Here is a 21,861-nt window from a genome sequence, read left to right on the forward strand (position 1 = left end):
GCAGATTGCCGTCAGACATGACATCCCCACTGCCTCCAGCCTTCTCCTTTTTTGTAATATTCACAACCCATGTTTCACACCCATATAACATCATTGGTAACACTATACCCTTATACATTCCCCTCTTTGCTTCCATGGATAATTTTCATTGTCTCCACAGACTCCTCGGTGCTCTACTCACCTTTTTACCCTCATCAATTCTATGATTCACCTCGTCTTTCAAAGATCCATCTGTTGACAAGTCCACTCCCAAATATCTGAATACATTCACTTCCTCCATACCCCCTCCCTCCAATCTGATATCCAATTTTTCATTACCTAAATTTTTTATCCTTATCATCTTGCTCTTTCCTATGTTCACTTTTAATTTCCTTCTTTTACATACCCATCCAAACTCATTCACCAACCTCTGCAACTTCTCTTCAGAATCTCCCAAAAGCACAGTGTCATCAGCAAAATGCAACAGTGATAACTCCCAATTTGTGTTACATTCTCTACCTTTTAATCCCAAGCCTACTGCCAACAACTGGGCATTCACTTCTCTCACAAACCCCATCTATAAATATATTGAACAACTATGGGTGTGAAGCATGGGTGATGAATGCTGCAACGAGGAGAAGGCTGGAGGCAGTGCAGATGTCGTGTGAGGGCAATGTGTGGTGTGAATATAATGCAGAAAATTCGTAGTTTGGAAATTAGGAGAAGGTGTAGGATTACCAAAACTATTATCCAGAGGGCTGAGGAGGGGTTGTTGAGGTGGTTCGGACATGTAGAGAGAATGGAACAAAACAGAATGAAATTGAGAGTGTATAAATCTGTAGTGGAGGGAAGACAGGGTAGGGGTCGGCCTAGAAAGGGTTGGGAGGGAGGGGGTAAACGAGGTTTTGTGTGTGAGGGGCTTGGACTTCCAGCAAGCGTGCCTGAGTGTATTTGATAGGAGTGAATGGAGACAAATGGTTTTTAATACTTGATGTGCTGTTTGGAGTGTGAGCAAAGTATCATTTATGAAGGGATTCAGGGAAACCGGCAGGCCGGACTTGAGTCCTGGAGATGGGAGGTACAGTGTCTACACTCTGAAGGAGGGGTGTTAATGTTGCAGTTTTATAACTGTAGTGTAAAGTACCCCTCTGGCAAGACAGTGATGGAGTGAATAATGATGAAAATTTTTCTTTTTTGGGCCACCCTGCCTTGGTGGGAATCAGCCGATGTGTTAATAAAAAATAACTATGGTGACATCACATTCCTGTCTAAGACCTACTTTTACTGAGAAATAATCTCCCTCTTTCCTAAATACCCTAACTTGAGCCTCATTGTCCTCATAAAAACTCTTCACTGCTCTCAGTAACCTACCACCTATTCCATATATTTGCAACATCTGCTACATTGCCCTCCTATCCACCCTATCATATGCCTTTTCCAAATCCATAAATGCAACAAAAACCTCTTTACCCTTACCTAAATACTGTTCAGCTATGTTTCATTGTCAACACTTGTTCTACACCCCTTACCCCTTCTAAAGCCTCCTTATTCATCTGCGATTCTGCTCTCTGTCTTGTTCTTAATTCTTTTAGAAAATAACTACCATACATTTTACCAGGTATACTCAACAGGCTTATTCCCCTATAATTTTTACACTCTTTTGTCCCCTTTGCCTTTATACAAAGAAACTATGCATGCTTCCTGCCAATCCCTAAGTACCCTTCCCTCTTCCATACATTTATTAAATAAACACCAACCATTCCAACATCTAAATTATACATTGTATACTATGCCAGGAAAAAAAAATTAATTTAAATTTGAAACATTTGCTCTAATTAATATTGATGTTTATAAGAATGCTGAGAAAGTTAAGATCTGGAAATAGGAAATCCACTGAGCATATGAAATACAGTGGACCCCCGGTTAACGACATTTTTTCATTCCAGAAGTATGTTCAGGTGCCAGTACTGACCGAATTTGTTCCCTTAAGGAATATTGTGAAGTAGATTAGTCCATTTCAGACCCCCAAACATACACGTACAAATGCACTTACATAAATACACTTACATAATTGGTCGCACTGGGAGGTGATCGTTAAGCGGGGGTCCACTGTATATATGTATTATGGTCAGTGTTCACTTTGCAAATTGTGCAATAAACTACAACAAACAAGCACTGCCAAAACCACCACAAATTAAAATTATTCAGGTGAAGCCTTCCAGGAAAAATATTGGATAATTGAGGCACATGAATTAGTCAACTATTGTATACAAAAATAGTAGTAAATATCCATTTAAAAAACTTACTTTGCATATATGAATGTGTTTGTAATCCTTCAATTTTTCTTCTATTTGCTGCTCATTGAGTGCTGTAAGAGCCAACACTGTATTTGGATCATGCTTTGGGCCTAACACATACACCTGTGCAAAACAAATTTAATATCAGTGTTGGTCATGCTTTCTTCTTAGATTTTCAGATTTTGCCACCGAAGTGGCTAGTTTATTGTACACCCCATATCCATCCTGTGGACAGTAGCGTAAGAGCATATGGATACACAAAAGGCCTAGGAACTAGGCTCCAAAGGGTTAACAGGAGTACATATGGATTTATATTCACATATCTATACGCAACAGTTAGGTATCTTTATTTCAAAACGCTTCGCCTACACAGTAGGCTTCTTCAGTCGAGTACAGAAAAGTTGATAGAAGCAGAAGAATCTTGAAGACGATGTAATCAGTCCATCACCCTTGAAGTTTTGAGGTGGTCAGTCCCTCAGTCTGGAGAAGAGCATTGTTCCATAGCCTGAAACAATATGGAGTTGAAGTGACAGGATTGAGCCTTATACACCGCCAGGAGGTGAGATGTAGGCCACTAGTAGAGGTAAGAATGAAGTCGTTGTGAGGTCAGGTCCCTCTCAAATCCAGCCATTCTCACTAGTAGTAGTCCAAGTTGATTTCAGGTCTGTACCAAGATACCCTTGTGTTGCAGTGTCTGACAGAGTGAACATTAAAATGGTATAAAATACCGACAGGTTGTTAGGTAAGACACAACGACTTCATTCTTACCTCTACTAGTGGCCTACATCTCACCTCCTGGCGGTATATAAGGCTCAATCCTGTCACTTTAACTCCATATTGTTTCAGGCTATGGAACAATGCTCTTCTCCAGACTGAGGGACTGACCACCTCAAAACTTGGACTGATTACATCATCTTCAAGATTCTTCTGCTTCTATCAACTTTTCTGTACTCGACTGAAAAAGCCTACTGTGTAGGCGAAACGTTTCAAAATAAAGATACCTAACTGTTGCATGTGTGTCTTACCTAACAACCTGTCGGTATTTTATACCATTTTAATGTTCACTCTACATGTCAATAGTTTGGAGGGATATGTTGTGTCTCTTTATATGTATATGCTTCTAAACTGTTGTGTTCTGAGCACCTCTGCAAAAACAGTGATTATGTGTGAGCGAGGTGAAAGTGTTGAATGATGATGAAAGTATTTTCTTTTTGGGGATTTTCTTTCTTTTTGGGTTACCCTGCCTCAGTGGGAGACGGCCGACTTGTTAAAAAAAAAGAATCTATAGTTCACTTATCTGTTACAAACAAAATTAGAAAATTTGCTTAGTATATCTAGTATCTTATTTTCATTAATAAGATATTTTGACATGTCACATAGGTTATTATACTGTCTATCTCTGTATTCCTCAATAAGTGGACAATTAAGCAAATAGTGTTCAAGACAGTGACCGTATGCCTGATCACATAATTTACATTTAGTTTGATCATCATCTGTGTCTCTCCCAAACTGCCAAAAGTACTTGTCTTCTTTAAACAGCGAATGCTGAAGAATTACGAGAAAATTTCAAGCACATGTAAAAACAAGGAGCCATATCATAGAAATCAGACTAAATTTCTGAATTTATAAATAAATATTACAAAAAGAAAAATTTTCTACTATAAAATGTATTTTTTTCTAATGCAATATTTGTATTAAAGTAAAAATTTGGAGATACCTAGGCAGCATGTTTGGCATTAATAATTGGTTACCAACGATAGATGGCATGGTAGGTAAACTGTTAACAAATGTGGTAAAACACCCAACCTCTATTGGCTGGATGATGTTTTGTTTAAGTGTGAGTTTTATCATGTGCTACAAAACACTCACAACATACTGACATAATAACCACATCACTGTGGGTAAGAAGTGTCAGAAAGGGTTGTGATGACAGATGGAGCAGGGCTTCATACTGTTGGGGCCAGTGTTAGTCCATATTTTCAGAGAATGTGATACACAAAAGGTGGAGCAATGCTATAAGCATCATTTTGTTCAATGGTGGTGTGTGCAAAACCAATGCTTCTAGGTACATCATCCTTAATTACCAGCTTGGCATTTTTCCACACTGAAGAGGTGTGCGTATCATCTTACTCACAGGTTACACTGCCACCACCCAGGCACTTTGTAAAAGTACAATGAATGTCACTATTCTCACATAAAAACTAGGTGTGACCTGACTAGACCCACTACGCTCAAAACTACCATCTTTTCCATCCCCATCCTCTGCACAGGATATGAAAATGTGAGTGAACCATCATGTGATACCTACACAAAAATGTGAGTGAACCATCATGTGATACCTACACAAAAATGTGAGTGAACCATCATGTGATACCTACACAAAAATGTGAGTGAACCATCATGTGATACCTACACAAAAATTACAAAAAAGAAACATACTTGAAGAACCCAATAAAACCAGCAATGCATGTTACACCAAATGTAATAAATTCATACATTACATTCTGTGTAATAGTGCTAGGCCTGCTATTAAGGAAGACGACAGGACAAACAAAACTGCAGACTAGTAACTGAGGAAGATGGAACAAACAAAACTGCAGACTAGTAATTGAGGAAGATGGAACAGACAAAACTGCAGACTAGTAATTGAGGAAGATGGAACAAACAAAACTGCAGACTGGTATTGAGGAAGACAGGACAAACAACTGCAGACTAGTAACTGAGGAAGACAAGACAAACAACTGCAGACCAGTAATTGAGAAAGGCGGAACAAACAAAACTGCAGACTAGTAATCGAGGAAGACAGGACAAAGACAAGGACAAACATTTCCACCACTTTGAGGCCTATTTTAAGCAACTTCTCATCTGAAATTTACCAAAATCATCTCTATTTCACTATGTTTTCTGTTCTACCAATTGGCACCAAGAAACATCCACCCTAAAAAATGCCCTAAAGCTGTTACTTTAACCTAAACACAATGCCAGAGGTTAGTTGTTCCCATCATGCACTGAGTGGGGAAGAATTTTAATTTTTTTTTTTTGCACAGCACACAACCATAACAAAGACCCGTTCTTTCATGTCTAGGCCAAAATTTGCTGTTCACAGCATATTCAAGGGCACTATATATGTAGATCTAAGCAATCGCGTAGATTTACACGAGTAACAGTGAGAGTTTCTGCAAATATCCCTCCTTAAATATCACAGTTTTTAAAAAGAATTACAGTGGACCCCCGGCAGATGATGGCGTCGGCATACGTTAAATCTGGCAAACGATACATTTTAACGCAAAAATTTTGCCTCACCTCACACTAAAAAACTCGCCTCACGCGATTCGTCTGAGTGCGCCTCAGCTGCCCCATGGGTGCCAGTGTTTACAAGCCAGCCAGTGCGGTTGCATCCACACACACAATCGGAACATTTCATATTATCACAGCGTTTTTAGTGATTGAACCTGCAAAATAAGTCACCATGGGCCCCAAGAAAGCTTCTAGTGCCAACCGTGTGGTGTTGCTGCACCACCGTCAGCTGTTGTTGCACCACAGTCAGCTGCTGCTGCACCATGGCCAGCTGCTGCTGCACCACAGTCAGCTGTTGCTGAACCACGGTCAGCTGCTGCTGAACCACGGTCAGCTGCTGCTGCACCACGGTCAGCTGCTGCTGCACCACGGTCAGCTGCTGCTGCACCACGGTCAGCTGTTGGTGCACCACGGTCAGCTGTTGGTGCACCACGGTCAGCTGTTGGTGCACCACGGTCAGCTGTTGCTGCACCACGGTCAGCTGTTGCTGCACCACGGTCAGCTGTTGCTGCACCACGGTCAGCTGCTGCTGCACCGTAGTCTGCTGCTGTTGCTGCACCACGGTCAGCTGCTGCTACACCACAGTCAGCTGTTGCTGCACCACGGTCAGCTGTTGCTGGACCACGGTCAGCTGTTGCTGCACCAGTCAGCTGTTGCTGAACCATGGTCAGCTGCTGCTGCACCACAGTCAGCTGCTGCTGCACCACAGTCAGCTGCTGCTGCACCACAGTCAGCTGCTGCTGCACCATGGTCAGCTGTTGCTGCACGACAGTCAGCTGCTGCTGCACCACCATCAGCTGTTTCTGACCAACATGACTCGTCCCGAACCTGTCCATCCAGCCCTGCTGTCATTGTTTACAAGCCAGGGTGGCCGCTTGCATGCATACATTCGATACATTTTGTATTATTCCATTGTTTATAGTGCTTGTAACTGCTAAATAAGCCACCATGGGCCCAAAGAAAGCTTCTAGTGCCAACCCTGTGGCAAAAAGGATGAGAAATATGTACTATCATACCATGGTCAGCTGTTGCTGCACCACAGTCAGCTGTTGCTGCACCACAGTCAGCTGTTGCTGCACCACAGTCAGCTGTTGCTGCACCACAGTCAGCTGTTGCTGCACCACAGTCAGCTGTTGCTGCACCACAGTCAGCTGTTGCTGCACCACAGTCAGCTGTTGCTGCACTACAGTCAGCTGTTGCTGCACCAGTCCGCTGTTGCTGAACCACGGTCAGCTGCTGTTGCACCACGGCCAGCTGCTGCTGCACCACGGTCAGCTGCTGCTGCACCACAGTCAGCTGCTGCTGCACCACAGTCAGCTGCTGCTACACCACCGTCAGCTGTTGCTGTACCATGGTCAGCTGTTGCTGCACCAGTCAGCTGTTGCTGAACCATGGCGAGCTGCTGTTGCACCACGGTCAGCTGCTGCTGCACCACCGTCATCTGTTGCTGCACCACGGTCAGCTGCTGCTGCACCAAAGTCAGCTGTTGCTGCACCATGGTCAGCTGTTGCTGCACCATGGTCAGCTGTTGCTGCACCCCGGTCAGCTGGTCCTAGTGGCATTAAAATAAGGGAAGTAACCCCGGAAAAGGACATGCTACCTAAAGTCCTAATGGAAGGGGATTCCCCTTCTAAACATTAACAACTTCCATACTCTCCCCTCCTCCCATCCCATCAATCATCACCAGATCTTCAATAAAGGTAAGTGTCAGTTTGTGTGTATTAAAATTAATATTTCATGTGGTAAAAATTTTATTTTTTCATACTTTGTGGTGTCTTGCATGGATTAATTTGATTTCCATTATTTGTCATGGGGAAAATTAATTCACCTTACGATAATTTTGGCATACGATGAGCTCTCAGGAACGGATTAATATTGTATGCCGGGGGTCCACTGTACTAGGAAGAAAACAAGATTTGAGTGGGAAATCCAATATCTCTAATCCAATCCTATACGTATTTCCTTTTGAATTTGAGCATCATGCATCAAGTCAATAGCAAATGGACGCTGTTTGATATGTTTTTAACTATCTCTTGAAAAAATATTCTAAACAGGTAAATACTGGCATCCATAACAGCTGCTCAGTCAAATTATGTTCCAAATAGGGAAATCAGATCAAACAAAAATGATCCTAAATGGATGAACAATAGATTAAAATATCTGATTGGTCAAAAGAGAGGCATATATAGGCAAATCAAAAGAGGAGAGGTGCAATTGAGAAATCGATATATTCAGTTAAAGAGAGAAATAAAAAAGGGAATTAGAAAAGCAAAAAGAGATTATGAGGTTAAAGTTGCAAGAGAATCGAAGACTAACCCAAAAGGATTCTTTCAGGTATACAGAAGTAAGATCAGGGACAAGATAGGCCCACTCAAAAGTTCCTCGGGTCAGCTCACTGACAGTGATAAGGAAATGTGTAGAACTTTTAACACATACTTCCTCTCAGTTTTTACACAGGAGGATACCAGCGATATTCCAGTAATGATAAATTATAATAAAGTTGGTAGAATTACCGACAATATGTAAAGTAAAAGGACACAAGTGCAACTAATGTGACATTTATTGTGGCAACGTTTCGCTCTCCAGGAGCTTTATCAAGCCATTACAAACAATACATGGACACAGAGGGTATATAAAGGCTCAGAGTGAGGTGAATACTAGTGAGGTACCATTCCGATGTTCACTAGTGGTAGTAGTAGTAGTAGTAGTGGTAGTGACAAAAGCAATTAATTCGTACATGAGTAAAAGGATATAAAAGCTATTACTAAAAAATGATCTCACACACTTCTATTCCAGTCAAGATACCAAGACCAAAAGAGGCATCATCATCAGGTTTTTCCTAAGAGCATACCGAATTTGTAGTCCTGAGTTTCTTGACGAGGAATGTACTTACATTCACCAAACATTCACTGAGTTACAATTTCCTTCTTTTTTCATCAAAGACTGCAAGAAAAGAGCTCTTCAGATCATCAATTCTCCACGCATCAACACCGCTCCCAACAAAGTTATAATTCTTCCCAACAGCCAGGTTGCACTAAACGTCTCAAAAGTACTTTCACAAGCTAACACCAGAGTCGCCATCGCTTCTACCACTTCAATAAAGGATCTAACCAGGACAAAACCCATGCACCACGAACCAGTCAATGCAGGAGTTTACACTATACCCTGTGGAGGCTGCGACAAGATCTACGTAGGTGAAACAGCAAGAAACCTCGACACCCGCCTCAATGAACACATATACGCATGTAGGAACGACAACTTAAACAACGCCTGTGTACAACACCGAAATTCCACCAATCATCTTATGAAATTCAGAGACGCCCAATTAGTGATAAAAGAAACTAATTTCCGCACACGCAAATGCCTTGAATCAGCACTGATCGCTGTTTCGAATACAATTAAACAAAACAACGGCAGTGATGAATGGTTTGAAAAACCGACAAGTTGAAGATTGAGACACTTATGCAGCATATGGGAATCTTTATTCAGGAAACGTTTCGCCACACAGTGGCTTCATCAGTCCAATACAAAGAGGAAGGCGTAAGGAGAGGAGGAGTATGAGGTAATCAGTCCCTCAGCCTGGAGTCGATGTGTTCAGTCCATCAATCTTGTAGAATGTACAGCATAGGGCCGTAGACGTGGCTTATATACTGTAGTGAGGTGACTTGAAGCAGACGGAGGCGGGATCATAGTGGTATCATCAACTAGTCGAAGTAGGTCTTCGTCCAAAGGTTGAACAAGCGTTGAAGAATTCTTTGTAAGAAGATCCCATGATGCTGCAGTGTCTGACAGTTGTGATGAATGGTTGAGGGACTGATTACCTCATACTCCTCCTCTCCTTACGCCTTCCTCTTTGTATTGGACTGATGAAGCCACTGTGTGGCGAAATGTTTCCTGAATAAAGATTCCCATATGCTGCATAAGTGTCTCAATCTTCAAAACAACGGCAGCTTCACCATCTCCGAAGTCTTAGCAAGAATCCTCCTGAAAACAGTAAACCCTGCCATCACATAGTCTCTCCTGTTATACTACACAAAGCACAGAGAGTGAACACTGAAACAACCTGCCTCATTCCAGTTTATATTTGTCCAACCTATTTTTATGTTACCCAAGTAATAGCTTTTATATCCTTTTACTCATGTACGAATTAATTGCTTTTGTCACTACCACTACTACTACTACTACTACCACTAGTGAACATCGGAATGGTACCTCACTAGTATTCACCTCACTCTGAGCCTTTATATACCCTCTGTGTCCATGTATTGTTTGTAATGGCTTGATAAAGCTCCTGGAGAGCGAAACGTTGCCACAATAAATGTCACATTAGTTGCACTTGTGTCCTTTTACTTTACAATGATAAATTATGTAGAACAGGACGATAATAAACTGTGCACTATTAGGGTCACAAGTGACATGGTCCTTAGGCAAATAGATAAATTAAAACCTAACAAATCCCCAGGCCCTGATGAACTGTATGCAAGGGTTCTAAAGGAATGTAAAGAGGAGCTTAGCACACCTTTGGCTAATCTTTTCAACATATCACTACAAACTGGCATGGTGCCAGATAAGTGGAAAATGGCAAATGTGATACCTATTTTCAAAACAGGTGACAGGTCCTTAGCTTCGAACTATAGACCAATAAGCCTAACCTCCATAGTGGGAAAATTTATGGAATCAATAATTGCCAAGGCAGTTCGTAGCCACCTTGAAAAGCATAAATTAATCAACGAATCTCAGCATGGTTTTACAAAGGGGCGTTCCTGCCTTACGAATTTATTAACTTTTTTCACTAAGGTATTTGAGGAGGTAGATCATGGTAATGAATATGATATTGTGTATATGGACTTCAGTAAGGCTTTTGACAGGGTCCCACATCAGAGACTATTGAGGAAAATTAAAGCACATGGAATAGGAGGAGAGATTTTTTCCTGGATAGAGGCATGGTTGACAAATAGGCAGCAGAGAGGTTGCATAAATGGGGAGAAATCAGAGTGGGGAAGCGTCACGAGCGGTGTTCCACAGGGGTCAGTGTTGGGCCCCCTGCTGTTCACAATCTACATAAACGACATAGATGAGGGCATAAAGAGCGACATCGGCAAGTTTGCCGATGACACCAAAATAGGCCGTCGAATTCATTCTGACGAGGACATTCGAGCACTCCAGGAAGATTTGAATAGACTGATGCAGTGGTCGGAGAAGTGGCAGATGCAGTTTAATATAGACAAATGCAAAGTTCTAAATGTTGGACAGGACAATAACCATGCCACATGTAAACTAAATAATGTAGATCTTAATATTACGGATTGCGAAAAAGATTTAGGAGTTCTGGTTAGCAGTAATCTGAAACCAAGACAACAGTGCATAAGTGTTCGCAATAAAGCTAATAGAATCCTTGGCTTCATATCAAGAAGCATAAATAATAGGAGTCCTCAGGTTGTTCTTCAACTCTATACATCCTTGGTTAGGCCTCATTTAGATTATGCTGCACAGTTTTGGTCACCGTATTACAGAATGGATATAAATTCTCTGGAAAATGTACAAAGGAGGATGACAAAGTTGATCCCATGTATCAGAAACCTTCCCTATGAGGATAGACTAAGGGTCCTGAAACTGCACTCTCTAGAAAGACGTAGAATTAGGGGGGATATGATTGAGGTGTATAAATGGAAAACAGGAATAAATAAAGGGGATGTAAATAGTGTGCTGAAAATATCTAGCCTAGACAGGACTCGCAGCAATGGTTTTAAGTTGGAAAAATTCAGATTCAGGAAGGATATAGGAAAGTACTGGTTTGGTAATAGAGTTGTGGATGAGTGGAACAAACTCCCAAGTACCGTTATAGAGGCCAGAACGTTGTGTAGCTTTAAAAATAGGTTGGATAAATACATGAGTAGATGTGGGTGGGTGTGAGTTAGACCTGATAGCTTGTGCTACCAGGTCGGTTGCCGTGTTCCTCCCTTAAGTCAATGTGACCTGACCTGACTAGGTTGGGTGCATTGGCTTAAGCCGGTAGGAGACTTGGACCTGCCTCGCATGGGCCAGTAGGCCTTCTGCAGTGTTCCATCGTTCTTATGTTCTTATAAGTAAGTTAGTGGATGCTCAAACTGATTATCTAAGATCCATGTCTCAAAGAGAAAAACAAAAACAGACAGCCATATAATAGTGGCTCAAAATAAAAGACCTCCGAATAATGAATGACTGACAGTACTCAGGAACTTTTAACTGTAACTGACAGCTACAGTATTACAGACTTACTCATGTTAAGATTGTTATGTTGCATGTCAAAATAAACAGCTACCATCCTGCCAAGTGAGTGTAAAACAAAAGCCTGTAATTCTTTTACATGATGGCAGGATTGCTGGTGTCCTTTTTTCTGTCTCATAAACATGCAAAATTTCAGGTATGTCTTGCTACTTCCACTTACACTTAGGTTACACAACACATGCATGTACATGTGTATATATACCTACCCCTCTGGGTTTTCTTCTATTTTCTTACTAGTTCTTGTTCTTCTTTATTTCCTCTTATCTCCATGGGAAGTGGAATAGAATTCTTCCTCCGTATCCATGCGCATTGTAAGAGGCGACTAACTTGCTGGGAGCAAGGGGCTAGTAACCCCTTCTCCTGTATACATTACTAAAATTAAAAAGAAACTTATTTTTTTTTTTTGGGGGGGGGGTAACCCTACCTCAGTGGGATATAGCCGGTTTGTTAAAAGAAAACTCAATATCATTTTTTTTTTTATTAACACATCGGCTGTCTCCCACCAAGGCAGGGTGGCTTGAAAAGGAAAAACTTTCACCATCATTCACTCCATCACTGTCTTGCCAGAGGCATGCTTACACTACAGTTATAAAACTGCAACATTAACACCCCTCCTTCAGAGTGCAGGCGCTGTACTTCCCATCTCTGGGACTAAAGTCTGGCCTGCCAGTTTCCCTGAATCCCTTCATAAATGTTACCTTGCTCACACTCCAACAGCATGCTGGGTCCTAAAAACCATTTGCCTCCATTCACTCCTATCTAACATGCTCACACATCCTTGCTTGAAGTCCAAGCCCCTCTCACACAAAACCTCCTTTACCACCTCCCTCCAACCTTTCGCAGGCCAACCCCTACCCTGCCTTCCCTCCACTACAGATTTATATACTCTTGTTCTATTTTGTTCCATCCTCTCTACATGTACAAAACACCTCAACAACCCCTCCTCAGGCCTCTGGATAACAGTTTTGGTAATCCCACACCTCCTCCTAATTTCCAAACTACGAATTCTTTGCATTATATTCACACCACACATTGCCCTCGGACATGACATCTCCACTGCCTCCAGCCTTCTCCTTGTTGCAACATTCACCACCCATGCTTCACACCAATATAAGAGCATTGGTATAATTATACTGTCATACATTCCCCTCTTTGCTTACCTTTTTCTCATCAATTCTACGATTCACCTCATCTTTCATAGACCCATCTGCTGAAACATCCACTCTAATATCTGAATACATTCACTGCCTCCATACTCTCTCCCTCCAATCTGATATCCAATCTTCCGTTACCTAACATTTTTGTTATCCTTATCACCTTACTCTTTTCTATATTCCTTATACAGTGAAACCTCAGCTTACGAACTTAATTCATTTCATGACCTTGTTCATATCCTGATTTGTTCATATGATGAGTCAATTTTCCTCATTTAAATTAATTGAAATGCCATTAATTCATTCCAGTGGAATTCCTGCTCTCAGGAGGCATGACAAAATAATGCTAATATCAACTCTGCAGCTTATTTATCTATCACAATTCATCTAATATGACATAATAAACAATATAAATAACACAGAAACCTGATATACACTAGACTGTCATTTAACCCTTTCAGGGTCCACAGGCCCTCTCAGAGACTTGTTCTCAGGGTCCCCCAAATTTAAAAAAAAAATTATTTTTTCTTATGAAAAGATAGAGAACCTTTTCCCGATCATAATGACACCAAAAGTATGAAATTTGATGGAAAACTTTGAGCCCTATTTTTGGCCAATTCCAATGTACTAGTCGACAAAAGTCATAACTATTTTGCTAGAACTCCATTTTTTCTATCGAATGAGTACAAGAAACCACCAATTTACCAATTACAACTAACCAATACAGTGGTCAGAATTTAGCAATTTTGCCAATTTCACACAAATTTCAAAATATGCCAATTTCCAAATAGGGTCCAGAATAAACAAGAAAGACATTCCTGGCACTAAAATAACATTTCCTCTGTTCATTAGTCACGTCCCCAGGCCCCTCTTACATTTCTTTTGCTTTCCACTTTGAATTTTTATTCTCACAAAAAAATAAGATTTACTGTTATGCAGACTACTGTATTAGTGTAGAAATGGTATAAATAATATCGGCACACTTTTTTTTTTTTTTTTTTCAACAAGTCGGCCATCTCCCACCGAGGCAGGGTGACCCAAAAAAGAAAGAAAATCCCCAAAAAGAAAATACTTTCATCATCATTCAACACTTTCACCACACTCACACATTATCACTGTTTTTGCAGAGGTGCTCAGAATACAACAGTTTAGAAGCATATATGTATAAAGATACACAACATATCCCTCCAAACTGCCAATATCCCAAAAACCCCTCCTTTAAAGTGCAGGCATTGTACTTCCCATTTCCAGGACTCAAGTCCGACTTGTGAAAGAATATTAGACTCACCAGTTGACATGTATTGGACACTTAGCATGATTTGTTTACTGTTAAACTTTGGTAAAAATCGAACATTTCTGCTACTTTGAGCTCAATTTCAAGGTACTTTTCATTGTAAAACCAGTCAAAATCATCTCAATTTCTGTAATATGTCTTCCATTCTATACAATGAGATCAGGAAAACTAGAATACAACAATAAATACCATACGAAAATACAGTGGACCCCCGGTTTGTGATGCTATCGGTATCCGATAAATCCGGTATCCGATGCATTATATTGCAAAAAATTTGCCTCGGTTCCCGTTACAAAACCCGGTATGCGATACAATTCGTACGAGACGTGTCCACGTGTGGCCTAAACTGCCCCATATGTGCCAGTGTTTACAAGCCAGCCAGTGTACACGCATCTAAGGATACATTCGGTACATTCTATATCATCACTGTTTTTGGTGCTCGTTTCTGCAAAATAAGTCACCATGGGCCCCAAGAAAGCTTGTAGTGCCAACCCTGTGGTAAAAAGGGTGAGAATTAGTATGGAAATTAAGAAAGATTTTGAAGGGTTTGGGGCTAACCCTGAGAAGCCTATGCCAGTTGTGGAATCCATTGTGCCTACTTCAAAAATTAAGGAAATGTGTGCACAGTGGGTTGAACTGCAAACCTTTATGGATGAAAATCACCCTAACACAGCTATTGCAAGCCATGCTGGTGACTATTACACTGACAATGATGTGAACCACTTTAGGAAAGTCATATACGAACAAAAGGTACAAGCCTCTATGGACAGATATGTTGTGCGACAGAAGCCCAGTGACTCAAGCTGGTCCTAGTGGCATTAAAAGAAGAAGGGAAGTAACCCCGGAAAAGGACTTGCTACCTCAAGTCCTAATGGAAGGGGATTCCCCTTCTAAACAATAGGTTCAACACTCTCCCCTCCTCCCATCCCATCAATCATCACCAGATCTTCATTAAAGGTAAGTGTCAATTATTATATTGTTTTTGTTATTGTAATTATTCTATTGCATTAAACTTAATATTTCATGTGGTAAAAGTTTTTTTTTTCGTACTTTTGGGTGTCTTGCACGGATTAATTTGATTTCCATTATTTCTTATGGGGAAAATATTTTTTTTTTCTCATTACACACTGTGTGCTGCAGGATTTTTTTTATACTGCGCACACTGACCACACAGACCCATTCTTTCATATGTAGGCCTACCAGCTTTCTCTCACTAGATCTGAAGGCGCTAGAATTTATGCATACTAGTACATCATAGACACTGGTGCGTAAGCCATACTAGTACGCCGAAACCCTGAAAGGGTTAACACGGTAGTTACGTTCCTGAAAACGACGTGTTAGGTAAAAACCATGTTAGCTGAACTGAAGAACTTATGGGAAAAATAGGGTTACATTCCTGAGAGCCCCAAAAATGCCAAACAACTTTTTTTAGGCCTCCACATCTTATAAAAATAAAAGTGAATATGTAATTGTAGTTCACTGTGATGTATTATGCTGTTTTTACTGCTTAAGATTACAAATGTAACAGAAATAATAGTATTTCTTACCTTAAATTGTGGGTGCTGGTGTTTGTGGACGATTGTGAAGAGAGTGGAGAGTTATGTTGTGGCCCTACTGGGCTGAGGTGGATGGTAGAGGTTCTGGTACTGAAGTCAAAGGTTTTACTGGAGTGTAACTAAGTCATTCTGTCAGTCAAGTCATTCAGTAAGTCAGTCAAGTCATTCAGTAAGTCAGTCAAGTCATTCAGTTGAATCAGTAAGTCATTCAGTTGAATCAGTAAGTCATTCAGTTGAATCAGTAAGTCATTCAGTTGAATCAGTAAGTCATTCAGTTGAATCAGTAAGTCATTCAGTTGAATCAGTAAGTCATTCAGTTGAATCAGTAAGTCATTCAGTTGAATCAGTAAGTCATTCAGTTGAATCAGTAAGTCATTCAGTTGAATCAGTAAGTCATTCAGTTGAATCAGTAAGTCATTCAGTTGAATCAGTAAGTCATTCAGTTGAATCAGTAAGTCATTCAGTTGAATCAGTAAGTCATTCAGTTGAATCAGTAAGTCATTCAGTTGAATCAGTAAGTCATTCAGTTGAATCAGTAAGTCATTCAGTTGAATCAGTAAGTCATTCAGTTGAATCAGTAAGTCATTCAGTTGAATCAGTAAGTCATTCAGTTGAATCAGTAAGTCATTCAGTTGAATCAGTAAGTCATTCAGTTGAATCAGTAAGTCATTCAGTTGAATCAGTAAGTCATTCAGTTGAATCAGTAAGTCATTCAGTTGAATCAGTAAGTCATTCAGTTGAATCAGTAAGTCATTCAGTTGAATCAGTAAGTCATTCAGTTGAATCAGTAAGTCATTCAGTTGAATCAGTAAGTCATTCAGTTGAATCAGTAAGTCATTCAGTTGAATCAGTAAGTCATTCAGTTGAATCAGTAAGTCATTCAGTCAAGTCAGTAAGTCATTCAGTCAAGTCAGTAAGTCATTCAGTCAAGTCAGTAAGTCATTCAGTCAAGTCAGTAAGTCATTCAGTCAAGTCAGTAAGTCATTCAGTCAAGTCAGTAAGTCATTCAGTCAGTCAAGTCATTCAGTCAGTCAAGTCATTCAGTCAGTCAAGTCATTCAGTCAGTCAAGTCATTCAGTCAGTCAAGTCATTCAGTCAGTCAAGTCATTCAGTCAGTCAAGTCATTCAGTCAGTCAAGTCATTCAGTCAGTCAAATCAGTCAAGTTAGTCAGTCAGTCAAGTCAGTCAGTCAAGTCAGTCAGTCAAGTCAGTCAGTCAGTCAAGTCAGTCAAAGTCAGTCAGTCAGTCAAGTCAGTCAAAGTCAGTCAAGTCAGTCAAGTCAAGTCAGTCAGTCAGTCAAGTCAAGTCAGTCAGTCAGTCAGTCAAGTCAGTCAGTCAGTCAGTCAGTCAGTCAAGTCAGTCAGTCAAGTCAGTCAAGTCAGTCAAGTAAGTCAGTCAAGTCAGTCAAGTCAGTCAGTCATAAGAACGTAAGATGGAACACTGCAACAGGCCTACTGACCCATGCGAAGCAGGTCCATGTCACCCCCCCCCCCCCCATCCAGCTTAAACCAATGACTCACCTAGACAGGTTACTTCCGCTTAAGGAAGGAGCACTGCATCAGACCTAGGAGCACAAGCTAGTCAGGTCCAACTCACACCCACCCACACCCACTCATGTATTTATCTAACCTATTTTTAAAACTACACAACGTTTTCGCTTCTATGATGGTACTCAGGAGTTTGTCCCACTCATCCACAACTCTATTACCAAATCTGTGCTTTCCTATATCCTTCCTGAATCTGAATTTTTCCAACTTGAAACCACTGCTGAGTGTCCTGTCTTGGCTGGAAATTTTCAGCACGCTATTTACTTCTCCTTTATTTATTCCTGTTTTCCATTTATACACCTCAGTCACATCCCCCCTAATTCTACACCTTTCTAGAGTGCAGATTCAGGGCCCTCATAGGGAAGATTTCTGTTAAATGGGATCAACTTTGTCATCCTCCTCTGTACGTTTTCCAGTGCATTTATATCCATTCTGTAATATGGTGACCAGAACTGTGCAGCATAATCTAAATGAGGTCTAACCAAGGATATATAGAGCCGAAGAACAACCTGAGAACTTCTATTATTTAAACTTCTTGATATGAAGCCAAGGATTCTGTTAGCTTTATCACAAACACAAATGCACTGTTGTCTTGGTTTTAGATTACTGCTAACCAGAACTCCTAAAACCTTTTTGCAATCAGTAGTATTAAGATCTACATTATTTAGTTTAAATGTGGCATGGTTATTTTCCTGTCCAACATTTAGTACTTTGCATTTGTCTATATTAAACTGCATCTGCCACTTCTCCGACCATTGCATCAGTCTATTCAAATCATGCTGGAGTGCTCTAATGTCCTCATTAGAATGAATTGGATGGCCTATTTTGGTGTCATCAGCAAATTTGCTTATGTCGCTATTTATTCCCTCATCTATGTCGTTTGTGTAAATTGTGAACAACAACGGGCCCAACACTGACCCCTGTGGAATACTGCTTGTGATGTGCCCCCATTCTGATTTCTCCCCATTTATGCAAACTCTCTGCTGCCTATTTATCAACCATGCCTCTACCCAGGAAAAAATTTCTCCTCTTATTCCATGTGCCTTAAATTTCCTCAATAGCCTCTGGTGTGGAACTCTATCGAAAGCCTTATACACAATATCATATTCATTACCATGATCTACCTCCTCAAACACCTTAGTGAAAAAAGTTAGTACGTTGCAGTCAGAGGTCACGTGTGGTCACTGTCCTAAGCTGTCTGGGAATTAGCGTGGGGTGTTACTGAGCACTACGGCCTGCAGTAGTGTTTTGGAATCTCAGGTTAAAGTGTTGAAGGAGGAGGTTCTGCTTCTTCAGGAGGAAAATAGGAGGCTGTAGCTTTGCTTAGACGGGTTTGAGAGTGAGTGTGAGATGGTGGGAGGTGGTGAGGAAAAGGAGACCAGCAGTGAGCTAAAGAGTTGCAGCTGCTTTAAGTGGCAAGCGGTTCACAGTTCAGGAAGAAGGAAGATTAGGAAGGTTAATAGAGAAGATGTGAAGGTAGGAAATCGATTCTCTGTTCTCCAGGACCAGTGTACTTCAGTGGTTAGTGAGGTAAAAGGTACCACTGACTCCCCTGCTAATCAAGGTAAAAATATTCTAACTGTAGGAGATTCTCAGGTAAGATATATGGACCATGCTTTCTGTAACAGAGACAGGAAGGTCAGACAGAGGGTGTGCCTCCCAGGAGCTGGTGTTGGTGACAGTCAGCAGGTTGGATAATAATATGTCAGGTAATGGGAACAAGCCCATTATCTGTCTTAGTGCTGTTGGAAATGACATCAGGAAGGGCTGGAGACAGGAGCTGCTGGGTAAGTAAAGGTCAGCCATAAAAGTCGTCAGGTCTAAGGGAGGGATCCCAATCATATGTAGTATCTTGCCTAGAAGGGAAGTGAGCAATGAATGGATGTCTAGGGAAATTGTTATAAATTGCTGGCTAGAGAGGTACTGCAAGGAACTTGCAATCATATTCATTGATAACCGGGACAAATTCTATGGCAAGCATGATATGTATGCAAGGGATGGGGTTCATCTCTCTGGGGTTGGAGTGGTTGCATTAGCCAATTCGATTGAGGGAGTCATTGATGACTTGTCTAGGAATTTAAACTGATAGATTATAGAGGTATGGGTGTCTGTGAGAAACAATCAAGCTGCAGTATTAGGGTTGAAAATATCAGTTATTACCAGGATACCCCAGGGATACATTTAAAAGACAATATTCAAAATAAAGTTGCTAGTAAAGGCAAAGCAACTGCTCAACAAAGAGATAGTAGAGGGCAACGAGTGACTAGCTCCCTTAAGGTTTACTATACAAATAGTAAGAGTCTAAGAAATAAGACAGACGAGTTAAGATTACTTGCAAGTGCAGGTAATAGACCTGGTTCAACTTGAAAGACAGATTGTAGATGAAAGGTTCAAAGAACTGACACGTTGATAAATTAGACACATGTGCAACTCTTGGGTATCTTTATTGAGGAAACATTTCATCACACAGTGGCTTCATCAGTCCATACAAAGGAGAATCGTGAAGAACAGGAGGAGAATGAGGTAATCAGTCCCTCAACCTTCTCCTCCTCATTCTTCTCCTGTTCTTCACGATTCTCCCTTGTATGGACTGATGAAGCCACTGTGTGCCAAAACGTTTCCTCAATAAAGATACCCAAGAGTTGCACATGTGTCTTAATTTATCAATATGTCAGTTCTTTGAACCATTCATCTACAATATTGTCAGACACTGAAACTTCTTGGGATCTTAATACTTGGGAATTCTTCGCTTGCCTAACCCTTGGGCACGACCTTCTTCCACATTGGACAAATATGACACCACCTACAACTGCTGCACCTCTCCTGCCTATGTTATATAAGCCACTTCTCTGCTCATATGCTGTATTCTATTCAAGATTGATGGACTGACCACATCGACTCAAGGTTGAGGGACTGATTACCTCATTCTCCTCCTGTTCTTCACGATTCTCCTTTGTATGGACTGATGAAGCCAATGTGTGGCAAAACATTTCCTCAATAAAGATACCCAAGAGTTGCACATGTGTCTAATTTATCATTGAAAGACAGAGAAATGCCTTCTAAATGCAACATACAGGGTTATAAACTATTCCACACTATAGGGTCAACAGGAACGGTGGAGGAGTGTCGATGTATGTGAGAGAATTTAAATTGTTGTGTTAAACAAGATGTAAGATTAGAAACATCAGAAACAGAAACTGCTTGGCTACAGTTTCTCGAAGGTCGTGAAAAATTAATTTTGGGTGTGATTTATAGGCCCCAAACCTTGATAGAGAGTGCGGTAGGCTGCTATGGGACGAAATTCATAAGGCATCTAGATGTGAAAATGTTGTGTTAATGGGAGATTTTAACTTTAGACAAATTGATTGGAACAGTGTGACAGGAAATCTCGAGTCTAGTGACTTTCTTGATACGGTTCAGGACTGCTTTTTAAAAGTTTGTGACAGAACCAACTAGAGGAAACAATCTGCTTGACTTGGTTCTTGCCAACAAAGAATCATTAATTAATAATCTTGACGTTAATGATGAGCTAAGGCAAAGCGATCACAAATCACTTAGTTTCAATATATGTATCATGGAATTACCCAGATAACTGCAATCAAGTTGCTGTCCCAGATTTCTGCTTGGCCGACTTCATGGATATGAGAAATTACCTGGGTGGGCTAAATTGGGATGACCTTACTATGTCTCAGGTAGGTAGGTTTGGTTGCCAATATGACGTATTGTCCCAAGTAAGGATCTAGCAAAAATGATCCCAAATGGATAAACAATAGATTAAAACATCTCTTTGGTCAAGAGAGAGAGATATATAGGCATATCAAAAGAGGAGAAGGGCAAAAAGGGATTATGAGGCTAAAGTCGCAAGGGATTCGAAGACTAACCCAAAAGGGTTCTTTCAGGTATACAGAAGTAAGATTAGGGACAAGATAGGCCCACTTAAGAGTAACTCAGGTCAGATCACTGACAGTGATAAGGAAATGTGTGAACTTTTCAATACCTACTTCCTCTCAGTTTTTACTCAGGAAGATACTAGCGAAATTCCAGAAATAAATAAATTATGCAGAACAGGACGATAAACTATGCGCGATTAGGGTAACTAGTGACATGGTCCTCAGACAAATAGCGAAATTAAAACCTAACAAATCCCCAGGCCCTGTTGAACTGTTTGCAAGGGTTTTAAAGGAATGTAAAGAGGAACTTAGCATACCTTTGGCTAATCTTTTCAATATATCACTACAAACCGTCATAGTGCCAGACAAGTGGAAAACGGCATGTGTAATACCTATTTACAAGGCAGGTGACAGGTCCTATGCTGTCAAGAGTTCATTTCGTTTCGTCCTTTTTTCTCAAACTCACTTATTATAGTATAGTAGACCCTTGACTAACAACTTTAATCCGTTCCAGAGAGCTTGTGCTTAGCCGAATTAATTTTCCCCATAAGAAATAATGGAAATCCAATTAATCTGTTCC

The 21,861-nt window shown here is 40.7% G+C and overlaps 1 protein-coding gene across 2 annotated transcripts in view; it reads right to left on the bottom strand.

Annotated features, from left to right (window-relative positions):
* The window catches only part of LOC128690322 (elongation factor-like GTPase 1), a 93,181-nt gene that overhangs the window by 22,759 nt on the left and 48,561 nt on the right, over window positions 1-21,861 (bottom strand). For both annotated transcript variants that reach the window (XM_070090478.1, XM_070090479.1), the window contains exon 7: window positions 2,286-2,399. In XM_070090478.1, the coding sequence (XP_069946579.1) occupies window positions 2,286-2,399 (114 nt within the window). The remainder of the gene's footprint in view (window positions 1-2,285; window positions 2,400-21,861) is intronic.

This window comes from Cherax quadricarinatus, chromosome 32, assembly GCF_038502225.1.
Source record: "Cherax quadricarinatus isolate ZL_2023a chromosome 32, ASM3850222v1, whole genome shotgun sequence".
Taxonomy (NCBI): domain Eukaryota; kingdom Metazoa; phylum Arthropoda; class Malacostraca; order Decapoda; family Parastacidae; genus Cherax; species Cherax quadricarinatus.